The sequence below is a fragment of the Aricia agestis genome, chromosome 12, assembly GCF_905147365.1.
Source record: "Aricia agestis chromosome 12, ilAriAges1.1, whole genome shotgun sequence".
NCBI classification, from domain to species: Eukaryota; Metazoa; Arthropoda; class Insecta; order Lepidoptera; family Lycaenidae; genus Aricia; species Aricia agestis.
The window spans coordinates 3,179,030-3,201,134 of record NC_056417.1 but is presented as its reverse complement, the minus strand read 5'-3'; the positions used below and the strand labels follow the sequence as shown (position 1 = coordinate 3,201,134).

The 22,105-nt window shown below is 37.2% G+C and overlaps 2 protein-coding genes across 3 annotated transcripts; one reads left to right on the top strand and one right to left on the bottom strand.

Annotated features, from left to right (window-relative positions):
* Positions 1-19,108, top strand: LOC121732233 (probable aconitate hydratase, mitochondrial). The gene is made up of 15 exons (XM_042122051.1): positions 1-212; positions 507-587; positions 727-870; positions 1,336-1,527; positions 1,859-2,045; positions 2,300-2,386; positions 10,106-10,284; positions 10,619-10,939; positions 13,495-13,614; positions 15,332-15,512; positions 15,908-16,057; positions 16,559-16,760; positions 17,415-17,633; positions 18,117-18,246; positions 18,548-19,108. Exons 1-15 carry the CDS (start codon positions 180-182, stop codon positions 18,686-18,688), a joined length of 2,367 nt encoding a protein of 788 aa, XP_041977985.1. The 5' UTR covers positions 1-179; the 3' UTR covers positions 18,689-19,108.
* An 898-nt stretch (positions 19,109-20,006) lies between these two features.
* On the bottom strand, positions 20,007-21,328 carry LOC121732238 (60S ribosomal protein L22-like). 2 transcript variants are annotated; one of them, XM_042122058.1, is made up of 3 exons: positions 21,234-21,328; positions 20,871-21,159; positions 20,007-20,202 (listed from the first exon to the last, which is right to left on the bottom strand). In XM_042122058.1, the coding sequence occupies exons 2-3, from the start codon at positions 21,148-21,150 to the stop codon at positions 20,039-20,041; spliced, it is 444 nt and encodes a 147-aa protein (XP_041977992.1). In that variant the 5' UTR covers positions 21,151-21,159; positions 21,234-21,328; the 3' UTR covers positions 20,007-20,038. The 2 variants fall into 2 exon arrangements, with proteins under 2 accessions (XP_041977992.1, XP_041977990.1); XM_042122056.1 differs by having other exon boundaries at positions 21,230-21,248.
* Between the last annotated feature and the right edge of the window lie 777 nt (positions 21,329-22,105).

Genomic DNA, 22,105 nt, shown 5'->3' with positions numbered 1-22,105 from the left:
TCTGTGAATTCTAAAATATTCCGCAGTTGCGGTGGTAGTGTGTGTCTAGGATTATATAAAAATCTACAAGGCTTTGCATACAAAGTGGTCACAATTTCGTTGAATCCATGAATGCTATAGTACTTTAAATAAGTGGGTAGTCTAAATAATTGTTATCGTTATACAGAGGTCCAGCAACCATGGCTCACTGTATGAGAGTTTTGCATGGCCAGGTAAGTTTAAAATTACCACAAATTCTATATTATACACGTGTAAATCGCTAGACAAAATAATTAAACCGCATTATATCTTCTTATCTATCATTAATCACCGCCTTATCGATATTTTTAAACATCATAATCATGTGAATGAAAAAGGTCAAAGTAATGAACTGGCCATACCCCCAGGGTCACTTATGATAAGGTTATTGAATCCGGAATCCTATTTACTATTAAACTCTAGTCTTACTCGTGGCATTTCTTTATTAGGACAAGCTCAAAATGCTTACGAAAATTTTTGTTCATCAGGGTAGCAGGACGCGGCTTGCGCTCTTGGAAATTCAGCAAAGATGCTTCAGCGTCTCTCCCCTTACCGCCGCAGCGGCCCAGGTACAGAAACCACCATAATTCACCCGAAATCTAGTGTTTTCAGTGATAATTTGGCAGTGTTATGTAATCAGTGAACTGTGTGAAAAAGTGTTCTAGTGGTAACAATAGTTGAGTTTTAACGTAATACAATGTGTTTTAGGTCGCTATGTCCAAATTCGACAAGGTGCCCTTACCTTACGAGAAATTGAGCCAGAACTTGGAGATTGTCAAGAAGAGGTTAGGCCGTGATATGACATTGTCAGAGAAGGTCCTCTACTCCCATCTCGATGACCCTAAAGGACAAGTATGTAGATTCATGACATTTTTGTGTTATCAGAGAAGTTGTAGTGGCTAGTGCCATAACTAAACATTGCATAAAAATAACTTCATATCTGCTGATTTGTTTACATTTGTGTGTTGCAGAAAAATTGTTTACTGTATGACTTATGTGTGATAAAATATTATACATTTTTATACTTAATACACTAATTGTTTCATAAATTATAAGTTATTGCAAAATTATATTCTTATGAATGCAAAAGGCACCTCATATTATGATTAAGTCCATAAAACTTAATCATAATAACTCCTGTGTGCATAATGTATTCAGATCAGATTTTTTTTCAATTATCCAATATCCTTATTGCTTAATGCAATACTTTTATTACTTACCAAATAAACACTTTTTACACTTGAATATTGCTAATTAGTAACATATGGAATAGTTACTTTAGTTTCTAATTTTAATATATCTTTTCTTCACCATTAGGAAATTGAAAGAGGCACCAGCTACCTTCGCCTGCGTCCTGACCGTGTCGCTATGCAGGATGCCACCGCACAGATGGCCATGTTACAGTTCATCTCCTCTGGATTACCCAAAGTGGCTGTGCCTTCTACCATCCACTGTGACCATTTGATTGAAGCCCAGATCGGTGGAGAAAAAGATCTTGCCAGAGCTAAGGTGGGTTATACACCTGAATTTAAATACCTAGAATTTGATACATACCAATCATTGTCTATGAATACTAATTTCTACGAAGTTAATGTCTTTAAACTTATTTAATACACGTCATAACATCTATGTTGTGGGTAGGCTATGAAGTGATCCATAACTTTAAATAACTGGCTATCAAAGTTTAATTATAAAAACTGTAATAGGAGTTGGAACATTGAGTGTCGGATTAAAAATAAGAAAGTATAATAACCTATTGTGCTATCACTTCCGACATTCTACCATAGTGCCCTATTTCCCGCATCTGACACACTGCACTAATCAATATCTCCATATCTAGGACATCAACAAGGAAGTGTACAAATTCTTGGAAACCGCTGGTGCTAAATACGGTGTGGGTTTCTGGAAGCCCGGCTCCGGTATCATCCATCAGATTATCCTGGAGAACTATGCATTCCCTGGTCTGCTGATGATCGGCACTGACTCTCACACACCCAATGGTGGTGGTCTTGGATGCCTTTGCATTGGTAATTACGACATTCTGTAATATGCACGCTTTTAATAAAAAAATTGTGACATTAAATGCTTCGTTCCTGAATAATATATATTTTTTCATATCCAAATATAAATTGCTGCTCTATAAAAAGTTAATATTGTAGACTATATATAAGCACTATAAAAGCAAGAGCTAACAAACTAATAAGTAACAGGAATGGTCTGTCAATGTTCAGTATTGTTTAAGAAGTTATGGAATTGAATGTGTAATTTCTGTATGACATAGGCGTGGGTGGTGCTGACGCCGTGGACGTGATGGCCAGCATCCCCTGGGAACTGAAGTGCCCCAAAGTCATTGGTGTTAAGCTTACTGGTGAGTTTACAATACGAATTTACTCTTAAGAATAAGAAAAAAACTTGAGAGGTGTCAAGTTGGACACCCGGATGGAACGAATTTTTAAATTTCCCGCCAGTTGACGTCATTGACACATAAACGCCCTCTGCCTCTACTTCGCAGGTACTAAAATAAGTGTCGGTCAAAAAGTGTCGTTACAACTTTTTCCGTCTAGCCCCTTTTCGCAACGCGTGATAAGGAACTTCGTTCCAATAACATTTATTTGCAAAAATATGGCAGTTACAATGAGATCCTATAATGTGAATGGCAAATATTTAATTCGGTCAACAATATCAATCAAAATTTTAAATTCCAATAGCAGCTTACATCACTAATCCATTAATTTTAAGATAGTTCTAAAACATAAAATGTTGACTTCACACTAATATTATTAAAGCGTTTGTGAGTGTCATAATTATTTTCACAAGCAACCTATGTCCAAACTTGAGGAAAAAGTATTTTCTTTCCTTGTATGACCTTAAATAATTTATAACAAAGCATCCAGTAGCAGTTTGAATTTAATTTAGTATTTGTTTATAAAAATATAAATAGAAAACTATTTCTGTGGATCAATGCCAAAGTAGAATGTTATTTACATCTAAAGCTTTCATTCGATAGAAATTCGATTGCAGTATTTATTTTATTTTGCAATAATAATAACTCCCACACCGGTTTCAGTGACGGTGGCCGGTTTCATTGAAACCGGGCCAGTTACGCAGGAATAATTTTATGGGCACTATATACTAGTGTGTGCGCAGTACACAAGAACACTCTCTATTTCTTTTACTCTCCTAACCCAGTGGGACGGAAGACCGACACGACTGGGGAGAGATCAGGGGCAGGACCGACTTTTTACGTGCCCATCTGACGCATGGATCATCTTACTTGTCAGACAATCAGGTGATCAGCCTGCATTGTCCTAACCAAACTTGGAAATAACATGTTTTCAACCTGGGAATCGAACCCACGACCTCCGGAGTCAAGAGCCACGCTCTAACCGCTAGACCACGGAGGCGTTATTTTGCCATAATAATTACAAAGACAAAAAAAATAAAACAAAGATTAAAAAAATTCCAAAGTTTCTTCCAGTAGTATTCCTAACACATCATACACATGATTAGAATGTGTCATTTGAAACTTTGAACTCATTTTCTTAGCTATTAATCTCGCTAATTGAGTAATCTATTTAATTATGTAAGTTAATAAATCATTAATGAATTGCACACATGTGTATCAGTGTGCAATCATATTATGCCTACACAAATTCTATACATGATATAGTAAGATAATATTTTTATTATATTATTACATCTATGATCATGATCATCTGATATAATTTGAAAGCTGATATAATTATTAGGGTGCTTAGTGAATATACTTAAGTATTTAGTTGCAGTTCCAAATACTAGCTTATATCATTTTTAATATCCATAGCAATTCGTCTTAAAAACCAGTTTTAACATTATACGTTATTTAATCACTAAGACTGGGTTGCACCAGAGGCGTGGGTGAAGTTAAAGTTATGATTATAGTTAAGGTAAATTTAACTTAAATTTTACCCTTAACTTTGCCCGGAGAAATTGACAGATGACAGCTGATCCAACAAGATTATACATGCGCGTGGGCGGGGGCGCTGCTGGTAAAGGAGAACTCATCTTTATGGGCAAGATGTTATGAATTTATGATGTATAACATTCTCTTCTATTCTAAACTAGCTGTCCCGGTGAACTTCGTGTCACTTTAAAACCTTCCCTGGACATCTACGAATATTTTAAGACTAAAATTAGCCCAACTCGTTCAGCCGTTTACTTACACTTACTTACACTAACACGTAAGCGTTACTAACACAATTGAAAATCCATTTTTATATATAAAAGTGTTGTTCTTTTATATATAAAACTTTTTCAGGAAATTTTAATTTTTTTTAGAATTTTTCTCTCCGTAAGAACCATCCTCGTACTTCAAGGAATATTAAAAAAAAAGATTTAGCGAAATCGGTCCAACCGTTCTCGAGTTTTGCGCTTAGCAACACATTCAGCGACTCATTTTTATATTATAGAGAAGTATCGGAACATCTTTTGACCTAAGTCACTCTGCTGAAAGAGAAAGCAAAATAGTTAATAAATAGCAATATATCTGTGTTGTACAAAAGAAATACAGGTGCAGAAATAAAGTCTGTATCTTATTATCAAAGTGATAAGAAGGTCACGGACAAAACAATATGCGTCGTTCGCACGCGCTATAGATTATATCTTATATCTTTAAACGAGCAATTCTTGTATATATATATAATTGGAATCTCGGAATCGGCTCCAACGATTTTCATAAAATTTAGTATATAGGGGGTTTCGGGGGCGATAAATCGATCTAGCTAGGAATCATTTTTAGAAAATGTTATTTTCATCGAATACCGAGCTAAGCTCGGTCAAATAGCTAGTTATGTCTTATACGACCTGTCTTATCTATGTTAATAGGACTGTAAATTATATGCCAACAGCTCATAAATCATAATACAAAACAATAGTATAAAGGTTTTTCAGCCTTTTTAACACTTTTTTATCATTGTGTCAAATGTTGCGAATACCTGATCAATTCACATCTGATTTTTCTGTCAATAGTATGCCAATTGCCAAAGGAGTTGCTAATTTATAGTTGAAAATTGAATGTCAGGAAATCCCAACATTTGGTAAATATGTCATTAAGAAAAAAGTAAACAAATACTGTTTTTAATTACATTTATAATATTAGTATTTATAATATTATAATATTTTTTGCATTTATAATATTAGTATGGATCAGGAGCGTAGCTACCGCCGTATCTGCCGTATCAAGTATTCTTCCTGAGGGCCCCCAAATCAATTTATATACAGGGCCCTACCAAGGCACGCTACTTTTCTGGTATGGATATAATAATCAATAAGTATACATATAATGGATATTGAATTAAAATTATTGTGTCTATGCCTATATTTTATCATTAATTCATTCTTGAAGATTGAAGGTACAATAAAACCTCACGCTTCACTTTTGCTTGATTTTATGCACTTTGGCGTAGAGCCAGAATCTTTGTAGATATTTATTTCGACATCATCTCCGAATACATTATATCATGTATGATAATAACGTAACATCTATACATCTATACATATATATAAAACTCAAAGGTGACTGACTGACTGATTGACATAGTGATCTATCAACGCACAGCCCAAACCACTGGACGGATCGGGCTGAAATTTGGCATGCAGGTAGATGTTATGACGTAGGCATCCGCTAAGAAAGGATTTTGATAAATTTCAACCCCAAGGGGTTCAAATAGGGGATGAAAGTTTGTATATAATAATACTTCTTAACGCGAGCGAAGCCGCGGGCAAAAGCTCGTTGGACATATAATGGACAAAGATCTTAGTATTAAAAGTGAAAACTTATATGATTTTACATGATCACTACAAAACCACAACCATAAGGGTTAATGACAGTCTACGTATGTAAATTAATCCACTGTAGCGCCTTAACTAGATCTGCCTAGTCGAGTTATAGTATTCTTCGCAGCTTCAATAGAGTAAAGCGATATTTCCAGCAATTATGATAATAAAAGCGCCATTCGAAACCGGTCTCAAGAACATAATAATTGTGTAGACCTCATCGAGTTGTACCAATATCGTAGACATCTGACATCCAGAGTACAGACTCAAGAGTCACGATTTAAACACGTCTTTAAGAAATCCTTTTCCTTTTCTCTTAAAAAGTCTGGAGTGGTTGATGAAAACAGACATTATAATATCACCAACCCTAAATCGTTAAAGCTGATCGCACATTTGTCAGTTCATACAACGAATTCTAAAATGTGCTTGCTGATAAAATTTATCAGCAAGCAGCACATTTAGGTTGGGTTGCACCAGAGGCGTGGTTAAAGTTATGGTTATAGTTAAAGCAAATTTAACTTTAACTTTGACCGGAGAAATTGACAGATGACAGCTGGTCCAACAAGGTTATAAATGAACGTGGGCGGGGACGCTGCTGGTAAAGGAGAACTGTCAAAAATGGCTTTTTTGTATGATGACAGAGTTAGTTCCTTTTTTCGCCACGTGCATTTACAACCTTGTCGAGCTCTATGATTATGGTTAAATAAAAAAATCTTGATGGCGTCCATTTTTAACTTTAAACAAAGATTTGACATTTTGCATTGTATTTAAAGTTATAGTTAAAGTTAGTTGGTGCAACCCAACCTTAATATGCAATCAGCTTAAGCTACCTCTAGCGGCTATCTTTTAAAGCTATGTGTCCCTTTTTACCAATATATTTTATATTAAGTCACCTTTGTGAAACATGAAAGTTTACAGGACAGCTTGAAAGGACTTAACATTGTTGTTGAGGAAAATGTTTTTGGCATATGAGATGCATGACCTAAAGGTCGGTTAAGGTCGATGAGTGTTAACTGTTAAGGCCGTTAAGGGACAGCTGGTGAACACCAATCAGGGCCCCCGTAAGGGCTTCTGGCGCCCCACTGTGGTCCCAAATTCGACGCTCCATACTCATAGAACTCGATTGTTGGTTGAAAATCGTTGTTTTTTTTGGCCAGGAACATTGTAGGGCATTGTTCTATTATAAATATTAGGATATAAAACTCCTTAGTTAATTTGTTTGCGTAATATAAGCGTTTTTTTTTTGTATGGGAGAAATCACTCAAATCCATTTTTTTTCGGACTGTCAACAACTGTAAAGTGGAGATTAACCAGAGGTTGTTGTCCTACATGAGACGCATCCTACAAGCAATAACACTTCTGCCCGTTCTCGCCCGTTTGGAAATAATTTACAGAAATAAAAAATCTATGGCCGAGATAATTCAAATCCATTTTATTCCGGCCTGACAGCAACTGACAACTTGGGATTCACAGGGTTTGTTGTCCTACATGAGACTATTTTCACAAGCTATAACACTTATGGCCGTATTCGCCCGTTTAGACAAAATTTACATAAATGTGAATTTTTCTATGGCCGAAATCATTCAAATTCACTTTATTCAGTACTGATTACATCTGACACCTTGAGATTCACAGGGATTGTTGTGCTATCTGAGACAATTCCTACAAGCTATAACACTTGTACCCATACTTGCCCGTTTAGACGTGAGTACATAAATATATATTTATTTTTTATGAAAGACAAAGAAACTATTCGAATCTATTTTGTTTAGAACTGATTACAACTGACACTTTGGTATTCACAGCAATTGTTCTCCTACCTGAGACAATTCCTACAAACTATAATACTTGTACCCGTACTTGCCCGTTTAGACGTGAATACATAAATATATATTTATTTTTATGAAAGAAACTATTCGAATCTATTTTGTTTGAAACTGATTACAAATGACACCTTGGTATTCACAGCGATTGACAGACAGACGAACAGACATCGAAGTCGTAATAGGGTCTCGTTTTTAGGGTCTTCTTTGGGTACGGAACCCTGAAAATGATAAAATCCAACTCTTTCTTCTATATGAACATGAGTTCATAAAGTGTCATGAATTTTATTCGATTGCTAAAATCATATCAAAGGCAATTAAAAAAGTTATTATTTGCTCATTGTTCACTATTTTTGACGTCAAACGATACCAAAATATTTAAGAGCAATTAACTTTGATGTGATCAACCCACTAAGCATAATAAAATACCTAGAGAGATAATTACAATGTGAATATCACACGAATTTGGGTAGCAACTTGGCAACAACCTTTTAATCAAAATAATTATAATACCAACATATCGAGCGAAGTCCAGTTCCGATATCATCTTGAGGGTAAGGCCAAATTAGCCTCGAAGAAGCTTGGTGTTCTTAACAGAGCGAGACAGTACTTCGGTCCGGACCAACGCCTACAACTCTACAAGGCGCAGGTTCGGCCTCATATGGAATATTGTTCTCATCTCTGGGCAGGGGCGCCAAAATACCAACTGCTCCCTCTGGATCGTATCCAACGAAGGGCTGCTCGAATTGTTGACTGCCATAGTGTTTCAAACAGCTGGGACCCCCTGGAATTACGCCGAGATGTAGCTTCACTCTGCATCCTCTATCGGTTGTATCACGGGGAGTGCTCTGAGAAATTGTTCGGAATCATACCACCTGCAACTTTTCGCTATCGTCCCACACGAATAACAAACCCCACTCATCACCTTGATGAGTGGCAGTCTTTCACAGTGCGTTTTTCGCGTAACTTTCTGCCGCGCACTGTAAAACTCTGGAATGAACTGTCACCAGCAGTATTTCCGGACCGATACGACCTGCAAACCTTCAAGAAAAGAGCGTATTCCCTCTTAAAAGGCCGGCAACGCACCTGCAGCTCTTCTGATGTTGCGAGTGTCCATGGGCGACGGTAGTTGCTTACCATCAGGTGACCCGTTTGCTCGTTTGCCCCCTTATTTAATAAAAAAAAAAAACCTCGATCGTGGGAATCACATTAGAAGAAAAAGACACAATAGATTTTCAATTGTTGTGCGTCAGCCGGGTGCCGCTTGGGGATTGGGTTAATTTAATAATATGTGACAAGAATGCTAACAAAAATGATTGATTAAAAATAATTATTATATTGAAGGCGAAAGGTGCAGTTGAAAAGACAATATTAGCAAGTGGCATGTGCACTGAAAACTTTTGGTAAAGACGAAGAAGAAAGAAGAGAAGATGCTTTCAATTAATTTTCACCAACTGCAATGGTAAAACTACAAAACACTTATACGGTTGATGAAAACCGTTTTTACCAATCGTTAAACTCATGACAACTAACATTTAAACGAGCATAATAATTTAACCTTGTTTTTATTTAAGCATCATTAAACTTTAAGAGTTTTCTTGTCAATCTGTAAAGCACCGCCAAGTTTTCCACAATCCTAATCGAGAATCCTTATCAATTATCAGATAACGTCACGCGTTTGTCCTATTATTTATCAATCGCGTCATAATTACATTGATAGTGGAGATGGAACGGCGAACTTCGTATCGCCTAACAGTCGATTCTTTAACTTTTGTATGGGAGTATAATAGAAAAGTGTTGTTTTTATACTTTTTCAGGAAATTTTAATTTTTTTTTTAATTTTTCTCTCCGTAAGAACCATCCTCGTACTTCAATAAATATTTAAAAAAAAGAATTAGCGAAATCGGTCCAACCGTTCTCGAGTTTTGCGCTTAGCAACACATTCAGCGACTCATTTTTATATTATAGAAAATCCCAATTTCTATGCGCTATGTTGTGTCGTAGGGAAAGTAAAACTTTTCGTCCAGATTTTGTTATAAGTTCGTTAAAATATGCTGCAAGATACTACCTTTGTAATTTACGGCCGCACTCACAACGATTTAATTATCACTTAACTTTTACTTAATAAATTGTTTGACTCACAATTTGTAGAGCTTAAGCTAAGCTTATGTTAATATATCTTTGTTGAATTAAAGTTTAGTAATCACTAATCAGTGATCAGTAAATACCTCGATCGTGGGAATCGCAGACACAATAGATTTACAATTGTTAAGCGACAGCCTGGTGCCGCTTGGGGATTGATGGGTTAAATCCCTCTGAGTGAGGAAATTAGTCTGCTAGCCGTGATTATAGTTTTAGAAATAGGAATTTAATCAACCACAAAATATAGGAAGTTATATTATTATGTTGCCGGTATAAAAATATTATCTTTAGCACGATTTGTTCCTCAGGTAAGCTGAAGGGCTGGACGAGCCCCAAGGACGTGATCCTCAAGGTGGCCGGTATCCTGACGGTGAAGGGTGGCACCGGCGCCATAGTGGAGTACCACGGCCCTGGAGTCGACTCCATCTCCTGCACCGGCATGGCTACCATCTGCAACATGGGTGCCGAGATCGGCGCCACCACCAGCGTAAGTTTATCTAGGCTGTAGTGATAATAGTCGGAGATAATGGACCAGGTTATAATGGTTGCCATTGTAACATGGGATTGGTGCTACCACCAGCTGTGGTGACTGTAGTTTAACTAGTGAGAGATTAGGGTTCAATTTATACTGGTTACCAAATACAACATACGTGCATTAGCCCAGCTAACAGTAGCTATCCTGAACTTTTTGAAACATAATTTAGACATAGAATAAAAAAGTAATTGTCAAAAGTTTAACATCACAACTTTTTAAATTCTTTCTTTTTTAATGTTCAAATGTCAGACTATGAACCAAGAAAGTTATTGTCGTATATTTTCAGGTGTTCCCCTACAACTCCCGTATGGAGGCCTACCTGAAGTCCACCGGGCGCACCGACATCGCCGCCACTGCTAACTCCTACAAGAACCTGCTGACCCCAGACGCTAAGGCGCCCTACGATCAGGTCATCGAGATCGACCTCTCGACCTTGGAGCCCCACGTCAACGGACCTTTCACCCCTGACCTCGCCAACCCCATCTCGAAGCTGGGTGACGCTGCTAAGAAGAACGGCTGGCCGGTCGACATCAAGGTCGGCCTTATCGGCTCCTGCACCAACTCCTCATATGAGGATATGGGACGATGCGCCAGTATTGTTAAGGAGGTAAGAAATTTAGACTACACTAGAGGTTAACTCTGGGTTAAATATTATCATGTTACCTCTTTCGTGCACACAAGGAGCGTTGATGATAATGTGATATTTAACCCAGAGCTGCGCAACTATAGTTTGTGCGTTTTAAGATGATATGCGTGACACATTATAATTGACAATAGTAGGGAAGTTACCTAACAAACATTAATCGATAATTTAAAAATATCGAATAACTTCGTAAAGGAATTGCAATCGAAATTATCGATTTCGTACTGACATTTCAGTGGTGCCGGCGATTTAAGATGGCCGCCCTTTTTTATCGATTTGATTTCGATTCAACAGTGTCAATCTCTATTGACATAGGTTCCGTTTCATGCATCTGACATTTTTCAATTAATGTTTTCGTAACAATGATTTAATACTCCTATTTCGCAGTTAATAAATAATAATATATTTTTTTTATTAATAAGTTAACTTTTCATTTTTATTTATTTATAATTATAGGAAACATTTGTTTTCGTAGATGGAATATAATTATTAATTTATTACACTTTGATTTTTTTTTGTTTTCTTGTAAAAAAAATCCGTAGCAAGGAATATGAGAACTTTTTTTTTTTAATCAAATAAGGGGGCAAACGAGCAACGGGTCACCTGATGGAAAGCAACTTCTGTCGCCCATGGACACTCGCAGCATCAGAAGAGCTGCATGTGCGTTGCCGGCCTTTTAATAGGGAATAGGGTAATAGGGGAGAGTAGGGAAGGGAAGGGAATAGGGGAGGGTAGGAAAGGGAATAGGGTAGGAGATTGGGCCTCCGGTAAACTCACTCACTCGGCCAAACACAGCGCAAGCGCTGTTTCACGCCGGTTTTCTGTGAGAACGTGGTATTTAAATCCTTTACTAGCTTACCTGTGCAGCATCGCCCGCTAAATCATCTTCCCCATTTCAACGCCTTTTTCTCATTTAAAAGTAGCCTATGCTCTTCCGGTCAAATCATTCTTTTTGTTAAAAAAATACGGATTAAAAATTTTCAAAGTTTATTAGGCATAAGTACCAGTAAGATAAGCATGAGATAGTACTTTTTGCTGATGATACTTCACTAATTTTTAATGTGAAGCGACAACAATATAATTACGACGAGGTAAATAGTGCTCTCTCAAAAATAGTACAATGGTTTAATGCTAATAATTTACTATTAAATTCTAATAAAACGAAATGTTTAAAATTCAGTTTGCCAAATGTTAGGCAAGTACAAACCAATGTACTATTAAATGATGAGAAAATGAAATTAGTGGACACCACTGTTTTCCTAGGTATAACTTTAGACAGTAAATTACAGTGGAGTCCGCATATTGCAAATCTGGCGGATAGGCTCAGTTCTGCAGCATATGCTGTTAAAAAAATCAGAGAGGTAACTGATGTAGAAACAGCGCGACTTGTTTACTTTAGTTACTTCCACAGCATTATGTCCTATGGAATCCTTCTATGGGGAAATGCAGCGGACATTAATGCAATATTCGTGCTGCAGAAGCGAGCGATACGTTCTATTTATAAGATGTCATCGTGTGAATCCTTAAGAGAAAAGTTTAAGGAAATAAATATTCTGACCGTTGCATCTCAATACGTCTTGGATAATGTATTGTATGTAAGAAAGAACTTAAATAATTTCAAAAAGAATAGCGACAATCATTGTTTTAACACTAGGAATAAGAACAAATTAGAAATACCAGTAATCAGACTTAGCAAAGTCAGCAAATCTTTTAAAGGTCAATGTATACGCCTGTACAATAGAATCCCAGTAAACGTTCAAAATCTCTCTATCAATAAATTTAAAAAAGTTGTAAAAGAACGTTTGTGTACTAAAGCTTATTATAAAATCAATGATTTCATCGACGACAACACACCTTGGGAATAGGGTGGTTCTTACAGGCTACTTGAATACTCTTTATAATTCCTGTTGTAAATAGGTTTAAGTCATAATATTGTTACAGTTCGACAAGGCTTTAAATGAACGTGGCGAGAGGGGGAACTAGCGCTGTTTTCATACATAACGTCATCAGTTCTTCTTTACCAGCAGCGCCCATTGACATATTCATTTAAAGCCTTGGTGCACTATATATGTTCAAATTGTAATTTTCCATCTTTTTAGTAAAAGATGGCCCCGTGCGAGTTTCTTACGCCGGTTCTTCTCGCCGGGTTAGTTCCTGAACCGGTGGTAGACACCTTAGTATCGACGTTCAGAAATATTTTTGTAAAAAAATTACTCTGAATAAAAAATATTTTGATTTTGATTTTTTTACCAAAAAAGGATAGACAAAAATCGACGTTGTTTTGTACAAGATGTTAGTGTAAATATGTGCATATAAATTGCCGATCTGGGCATCCGTATTCCGTATGGGTATGAAGACTGTATTTTTTTTGAGTTCCCAGCATTGTTCTCATAGAAAAAGTTGTTCATTTTGATGGGCTCATTTGATGGTTTCAAGGATAACGGTGTTTACACTAACACACTGTAGTACTTACATAGTAAAACCACAGACGAAATCTATATTATAATTTTTTTTCGCAGGCACTGAAACACGGCGTCAAGTCCAAGATTCCGTTCAACGTGACACCCGGCTCCGAGCAGGTGCGCGCCACTATCGAGCGGGACGGCATTGCGCAGACGCTCAGAGACTTCGGAGGCACCGTGAGTACAATGTTGATTACACCTGCAGGCTTAGCTTGGTCACCAAAGAAGCTTCTTTCTACGGATGAAAAGACAAAGTAACAGATAGACAAAGGAAATCCGCCATTTTGTCACTAAAATCTGTCAGTATTTCTGCCCATTCTTCCCCGTTTCTAATGCTGAGCCTGCTGGCTGGTGGGGCCACAGTAGATATAATAGAATTATTTATTGCATAAATGTATAAAAAGGTATTAGATTATTAGATATATAACACTGACAGATTTTAGCGATAAACTGACAGGTTTCGTTCGTCAATCTGTCTTGTAGTTGTAGACAAAGTGACAGGTAGAAGGTTTCTTTCTGCGGTATATTCTAAAAAGTAAAAACTATTAAGCGTGAAAACAGTAGAAATGCGTAAGAATAGATATAATGAGAGATTTAAGAAACCAACTGACAGAAAACCTTTGTGTATCTGTCACTTTGTATAATTGTGTAAAAAGCCCTCTTGTGGCGTGTAAATAATACAAAAAATCTGCCTTTATATAACTGAAAGAGTGTTGTGTGAATCAGCTTGAATAACACTATATTTTATGTAAAGATAGAGTAAAGTTAGGGAAGAAAAATTATGTTAATTTACCTTTTTTATCTATATATATTATATATAGATATTATATAAAACTCAAAGGTGACTGACTGACATGGTGATCTATCAACGCACAGCCCAAACCACTGGACCGATCGGGCTGAAATTTGGCATGCAGGTAGATGATATGACGTAGGCATCCGCTAAGAAAGGATTTTGATCAATTCTACCTCCAAGGGGTTAAAATTGGGAATGAAAGTTTGTATATAATAATACTTCTTAACTGCGGGCAAAAGCTTGTTTCATCTAAATTGGGTTTCGTTGAATGAGCATTAATAAGTAACTGACAGGTATTGTATGTATAATATAATAAGTATGAATTAATCACTCCATTAGATCTATTAGTAATCCCAATAGGGATAATAGTTCATTAATAATATGCAGTAGTTTCAATTGACATTCAGTTATCATTAATTACTTCATTCATTTGAATGGTTCAATGTGCAAATAAGGTAAATGATATTCTAAAAACATTACTGAAGGTGTTAATAATGCTTTATACGGCACGCGTATGAATGATAACTAAATCCTTTCATAACAAAATAGTGTCTAGTGGAACTGGCACTTAAATAAAGTAATATAAGTGATTTAAGTAATAGACTCTAGAAAGCTCTATTTAACTTGAGAAATCTAGCTATGTCCTGTGTGTATGTTAAATTGGGATTTTTAATGGGCATCAAATATTAGCTTTTAGTCAAAAATCATTGTAATTGCTGCAAAATATTATATTTTCTGTAGGTACTATCAGAGAAGTTGATTCATAGGCAGATTTGGTCACTTTGTCAAACGCAGCCGACACTCGACAAATCACAAGTCACGACTAATTACGGTTATGAGAGTAAAGGAATAGTGAGTGCTCTGGTGTACTGCGCACACACTTGGGCACTATAAAATTACTCCCGCGTAGCTGGCCTGGTTTCAATGAAACCGGCCACCGTCACCGAAACCGGTGTGGGAGCTATTTATTATTATTATATTATGGTGCCTATTACTTTTCAATAAATCTAGACTACGCCGACCTTGCCTGTCTGTCAGTTAATCGGAGACACTCGCTTCTAAACATAATTTTTTTCCGTTTATTTTTTTCTCACGTAGGTGCTGGCCAACGCCTGTGGTCCTTGCATCGGTCAATGGGACCGCAAGGACGTGAAGAAGGGCGAGAAGAACACCATCGTGACGTCATACAACCGCAACTTCACCGGCCGCAACGACGCCAACCCCGCCACGCACTGCTTCGTCACCAGCCCCGAGCTCGTCACCGCGCTGTCACTCGCCGGTACGTACTGTCACTATACTGACACTGTAATATCTCAAAGCCTGATAATTTAAGGCAGTTTAAGAGTGGCCACTAATGGAAAGCAACTGTTAAAAATCTCCGGCAGTGGAAGACGAGATTCCTACAGTTATCCCGAAGAAAATAAGAAAAAAAATTGAGGTTTATACTTTTTTCGAAGATCAGATCCTTTTAATCTGGACACCTCCTAAAGTAACCGCGACCGAAACCCCATACTTGCTGGTCGTTCTTACCTCAATAGAGGTCATACACAGGACAATTTGTAACTTTAACAAAATTACCTAAGTCTAGCTGTTGCTGGCACTTGGTTAATAAATATATTATCATCATGATTGAAATTTCAAGCACAATAACATTCAAACCCAAACATATTTCAGGTCGTCTGGACTTCAACCCACTGACGGACGAGCTGACCGGCACGGACGGCAAGAAGTTCAAGCTGTCCGACCCCTTCGCCGACGAGCTGCCCACCAAGGGCTTCGACCCAGGCCAGGACACGTACGAGCATCCCCCGGCTGACGGCAGCAGTGAGTATAACTTTCATAGAATAATAGTTTAAAAAACCAAAATAACACGCTTTTTTGACGTGACAACGTCTAATAACTCGACACTACATGCTGTATGCACGAAAAAGATGACGTCATTGTCCCGTTACGCTCATTGTCGCGTTCCGCAAGCGAGAGCGCGGCACGTAACGAGAGAGAGGCATGATCGGCTCGAGCGATCGGCTTAGTTCGGTTGTCAGTTGTCACGTACGTATGCGTATGCAAAGTTTCGAATTACTTAGGTGAAAATCGTGCACAAAGACATGGTATGACTATAAGGTACCTAAGTAAACAAAAAAAATTTCTTATACTAACAACAATCATAATATCCGTAAGAAAGTTACACAAAAAAATTAGTCGACATAAAGCGCGGGGGATAGGTTGCCTGCTGCCCCACCCTGAGCCCAAGGCTGGCTACGCCCATGCTCAAAGATCCCGTTAGATTTCTATTGTAGTTGTTAAAAATTAAACTTACTTTCACAGAGGTGCAAGTCGACGTAGCTCCCACCTCCGATCGTCTGCAGCTGTTAGAACCGTTCGACAAATGGGACGGCAAGGACCTCACCGATATGACCATCCTAATCAAGGTGAAGGGCAAGTGCACCACCGACCACATCTCCGCTGCAGGACCCTGGCTGAAGTACCGTGGACATCTAGACAATATCTCCAATAATATGTTCATCACGTGAGTGTCATAGATAATACTAGAGTGTACCATAGACAATAAATAATATATATCTCGTTATATTAGGCACATAAATCAAGAATATTAAAAGAAAAGGAAATAAAATAGCACATGATGTAGACGACAATTACTATAGACAGAGCTACGCAATTAATGTCGGATCTTTAGTCTTAGTCTTTGGGATGTATTAATATCATGGGGATTGTCCATTTTTTTTTAATTTCGCTCATTACAAAAACATTTCGAGGAATAAGGTCAGTGATCGTTTTTCTGTATATAAACGAGAAAAATACCCATTAGTTACTTATATTTTTGAACAAATACGTTTAACCTTTGTTTGACCTTCAATGGCGTAAAGATTGAAAGGAAATTTAAAACATATGCAGAGGTCAATTGGCGGCCGATGATGACGTCAGAGTGAAACTTTAAAAATTTATTGAGAAAAAACTAGCCAATGAATTTCAAAATTATTTAATTTATATTCTTAAAATACCCTATTTTAACGAAAAAAAAAATAAAAAGTACATGTGATTTTTTTTGGACAATGCCCATTATACATAGCATTATATTTGTGAAAATAATTTCCAAATCTGTTTACATCGATTAATCATAACCTAAAAACAGTTCTATTTATTATATACAAAATATTTCCAGGGCCACAAACGCCGAAAATGGCGAGCTCAACAAAGTCCGCAACCAGGTGACCGGCGAGTGGGGGGCGGTGCCTGCGACCGCGCGCGCGTACAAGGCCGGCGGCGTGCGCTGGTGCGTCGTCGGCGACGAGAACTACGGCGAGGGCTCCTCCCGCGAGCACGCCGCGCTCGAGCCCCGACACCTGGGCGGCCGCGCCATCATCACCAAGTCCTTCGCGCGGTGAGTAAATTACACGTATACGGTATATGGAAAATAAAGTACCGTCACGTCGCAGTTTTGCTTACCAAAACATTATCCGGTCCTCAATTGCAATTGCATCAAAATCAACATTGCTAATTTCTTTTCGCAGGCGTAAATATTAAATGCCTGCATAAAAAATTATAGCAATACCTGCTAATACTGTCAGTTATTGCACTGTAACGTATCAGACAAAGACTTTTCACCACTTTCGATATGTTCTGTCTGCTAAAGGTGATCGTACATTTATCAGCACGCACGCGCCAAACGCGCCGCATTTTACCGTTCATTTTATGAAATGATGTGAAACCTCGCATCGCACCGCATTTCGTGTACTATGCGGTGCGTTCGACGCTTATGGTGCTGACAAATGTGCGATCAGCTTAAACCGTCGGCTGTGATAAACATATTAATATTTGTAACGTTTTAACAATGAGATGCCATATTTCTATTCCCCAATTGCAGTATCCACGAGACAAACCTGAAGAAGCAGGGTCTTCTACCGCTGACGTTCGCGAACGCGGCCGACTACGACAAGATCAAACCCGACGACAAGATCTCGCTGCTCGGACTTAAGGACCTCGCCCCCGGCAAGGTACGACTTACCCTATTTTATAAAAATGTGTAAAGAATGCATTTATTTGGACCATCTGAGATCTGACAGACCAATTATTATTATTTTCATTTAGACAAAAACCTCTTATTAAAATATCAGAAGCTACCTGCTACATTATTGTTCCCTTTATTTTTCCAGAACAAAAAATATCATCCTATACTTATTATTTTCTACGACTCGGAAACTTCTCCGTATCACAGTTCGTTAAAATGGTTTAGCGGTGTAAGACAGCACTGAGTAAGTTTATAATCGTAATACAAACTTTAATTTTTGTTCACAGCAAGTGGAGTGCGAAATCAAACACAAAGACGGCAAGACTGAGCGCATCAAGTTGAACCACTCGATGAACGAGCAACAGATCTCGTGGTTCCGCGCCGGCTCCGCCCTGAACAGAATGAAGGAGATCGCCTCCGGGCAGTAAGCACTAGCACCTACCAGGGCCTCAGGCAAAAAGAACAATAGTTGGAGATGAAGAACATATTCTGAAGATCGAGCCATGGTGTTTGGCGGATAAAAAAACGTTTAAACAGCGCTTAGCAATCACCATTTTGCTAACAAGCGAATTTTCTGCCAACTCAATTTTTTAATATTACATTCTGAGGCCCCAGTATATGTACTTATCGAAACAATTACAGTATTCAGTGCAATCACTTAGTCAAAAATAGTGCATTTTAATAGAGAATTTTGGACAATACCTAGTGCCGGCGGTAAAGAATCTTTTTAATTAGATTAGTGAGAAATGTATTAGAAATAAGTATCTTTCTGATGTTATATATATCCATTTTTTTGTTTTATTTTATGTACATAATGTATAAAATAAAATTTCGGCCTTATTAAATTATCTGTTGCATTATTTCTACCTTCATTCGAAAAACTGCACCTGACCTCGTTACACTTCCTATGCGATAAACGAATTTCAGCACATTAAGGCTGGCCGCATATATATATATATATATATATATATATATATATATATATATATATAATAAGTGATAATACTTTAGGGTGTGTATGTGTTCCTTGTAGAGAGTTCACTGTGAAAGTAGCAGCGCTGAAAGACGAAATTTTTTTTCACTTTTGTATGAGCAAGGGCCCGAGCGTCACGAGTTTCCCCATACAAAACTGAAAAAAAAATTGATCTTTCAGCGCTGCTACTTTCACAGTGAACTCTCTACAAGGAACACAACACGTACACACTTTAAAGTATCATCACTAATTTTTGTTACACCCTGTATAATCAGTAGAAAATACATTACTTGCACCACGCGTTCGATTATTTTTGTACGGAACGAATTCCGCACGTACCGTACGTTTCAAGTGCAAGCCGCCGCATATTACATTGCATATCTATGGCCGGCGGTTCGCGCGTTGAAAAAAAACGTCCACGTTCCCGCTAGTCCCACAGGATTCCCAACAAGGACAGAATTATTGTCGTAACTAGATGTTACTGTTCAGTCATAACTTCGCTGCGCTAATGTTTTTAATGCGCGGGAATCGTACATTTTTCTAGGATAAAAAACCAGATTTCTTTATAATATTAGTATGGTATACCAAATTAGTTCAGCTATGTTTCAGTATAAAAAGATAACAAACAGACACACCTTCACATTTACCTAAGATTACAAATGGCAAATACAACAATGAATACTTTTAGAAAATATGACAATGATTTCATTATTACAGTAATAATTAAAATAGGTACCGTAGCGTAAATTAAAGTAGGAAATAAAAATAAGTAATTGTGTATAAACTATTTTATTGAAGTGAATGTTTAATCTTCATTGTCTTCATTGTCGCTGTCAGCGTTGATGTTGAAGTAGCGCAGTTCATAAGAGTCATGTGCGGAGGCAACCACTCTCAACCAGTCACGAAGATTGTTCTTCTTGAGGTACCTCTTTGTAAGGTATTTCAGATACCTCTTTGAGAAGGGAATGTCTAAAAATAGAAAAAAAGTTTTAAACTTCTGTCAGGAGGTACTTTGGGACCATTTTGAGATTAATAGATTGTTCAAAATCTTAATAAAAATGTATAAAAATGCAGTCGAGTTTGATGATTAAATGAAATTACTCAGAGATGCTGTAAAGCTCCCATGATTACTTGAATAAATTGCAATTTCTTTACTCTTCAACAGTGACTTAGTTCTAACTTCCAACTAAGTAATTGCAGACGAAATTCACATTGTTTGCTAACACTTATAATTGTAAGCTCAAAATTCTATTTATACATTCCAACTACTAACACAAGTGTAACTAATTCATTCTAATGAATAGGTCATCATTCCTTTTGATTTTATCATGACACAAAAATATTCTTGCCTTCCAAATATGAAACCGATATACTGTTTAGTGAGCAGGATGATTGGACACAAACTCTTATCGTTATATAATAAACAAATATGACCAGCAGAAATAAATCCAAAGGGATTGAGAACTTCATAAATTGTAAATGACTATGTATTACAATACAAGAAAGCATCACGGGTTAACCTATGCCAATGCATACATGCTACGGATATACAGATTTGATGCACTTGTGCTTCATAATGTGACTCTTGGCAATCTCTTACAATTTTATTGATAAATACAATTAAGAAACATGCTTACCTGCACTGATGGCTACTTTAGTCTTGTCCCTTGCGATAACAACGTGATTGCCTAGGTTATTAGTTTTGCCTTCCACCTTGACACGCTCTTTCAGGTATTTCTCGAAGTTTCCTACATCCAGGATGCTGTCTTCTGCTGGGTGTGTGCAGTCGATGGTAAACTTCAGGTTAATTTTCCTTCTCTGGCCTTTACCACGAATTTTGCCACCCTTCACTCCCTTCTTACCAGACTTTTGATGTAATTGGGCTTTTTTCGCCACGGGCTTTTTGGCTACAGCCATTTTGGCAACCTAAAATAATGAAATATATTGAGAAATACGGTAAAGAAGAAAAGTATTCCCGTAAAATACACAAAATAACCTACGGAACACGTGTTACAGTCGCCGAAAAACCAACAAAATGGCCGAATTGAACAATAATTCTGAATGACAGCGTCAACCGGACATTACAAATTACAATTTACAACAGATAAAATTTTCAACAGATTCAACCATCCGCATATATGTCATAAAGTTTAAATTATTACAATTCCAAAAAAGCACTTCAATAATTTTACGGCTGCACTTCGCCGCTGGAACAGGGTGAAGTGAAGTATGAGTGGAGTCGAACTGTTCAACATTTTTTGTTGATTGTAAATAACTGATATCCAATCTCCACATCTAACTGAATCTCGAAGAAACCTAAAAAAAATATTCCTCGATAAAATAAATAATAATTAATAGCGACTCCACCAAATGGAACAGAAACACAGTGTGTAACCCGAACATTTCAAGTGGGCATGATAAACTACGATAAGTACCTTTAGTATGAGTATTCGCAATCGAGATGGTTTATACCTCGTGTTGATTTATTTACAACTTAATTTTAAAACTGTTTTTTATTGATTTCTTAACAAAATAGGTACCAATATTTAATAATTTGTATGAAATATATTAGGATAAAATTAATACTTACCGGGAATATGAAATTCCATCCTGTTTTTGCGTTTTAAACGTATGATTATATTTTACAATTGTTGAATGAGCACTGGGGCATGTTTCCCAGCGGAGCGTTCGAGCATTACTAAATCGAAAGTCCACCAGAATGTTGCGTTTGGTGCTCTTTAAGTGAGGTCGTTTTTTGCCGCGGACTGTGTATCTTGTATATTAGTGATCGAAGGGGACTGTGTATCTTGTATATTAGTGATCGAAGACGGTACCTATGTTTAACAAAGTATTGGCCTTATTTGCCTATTTG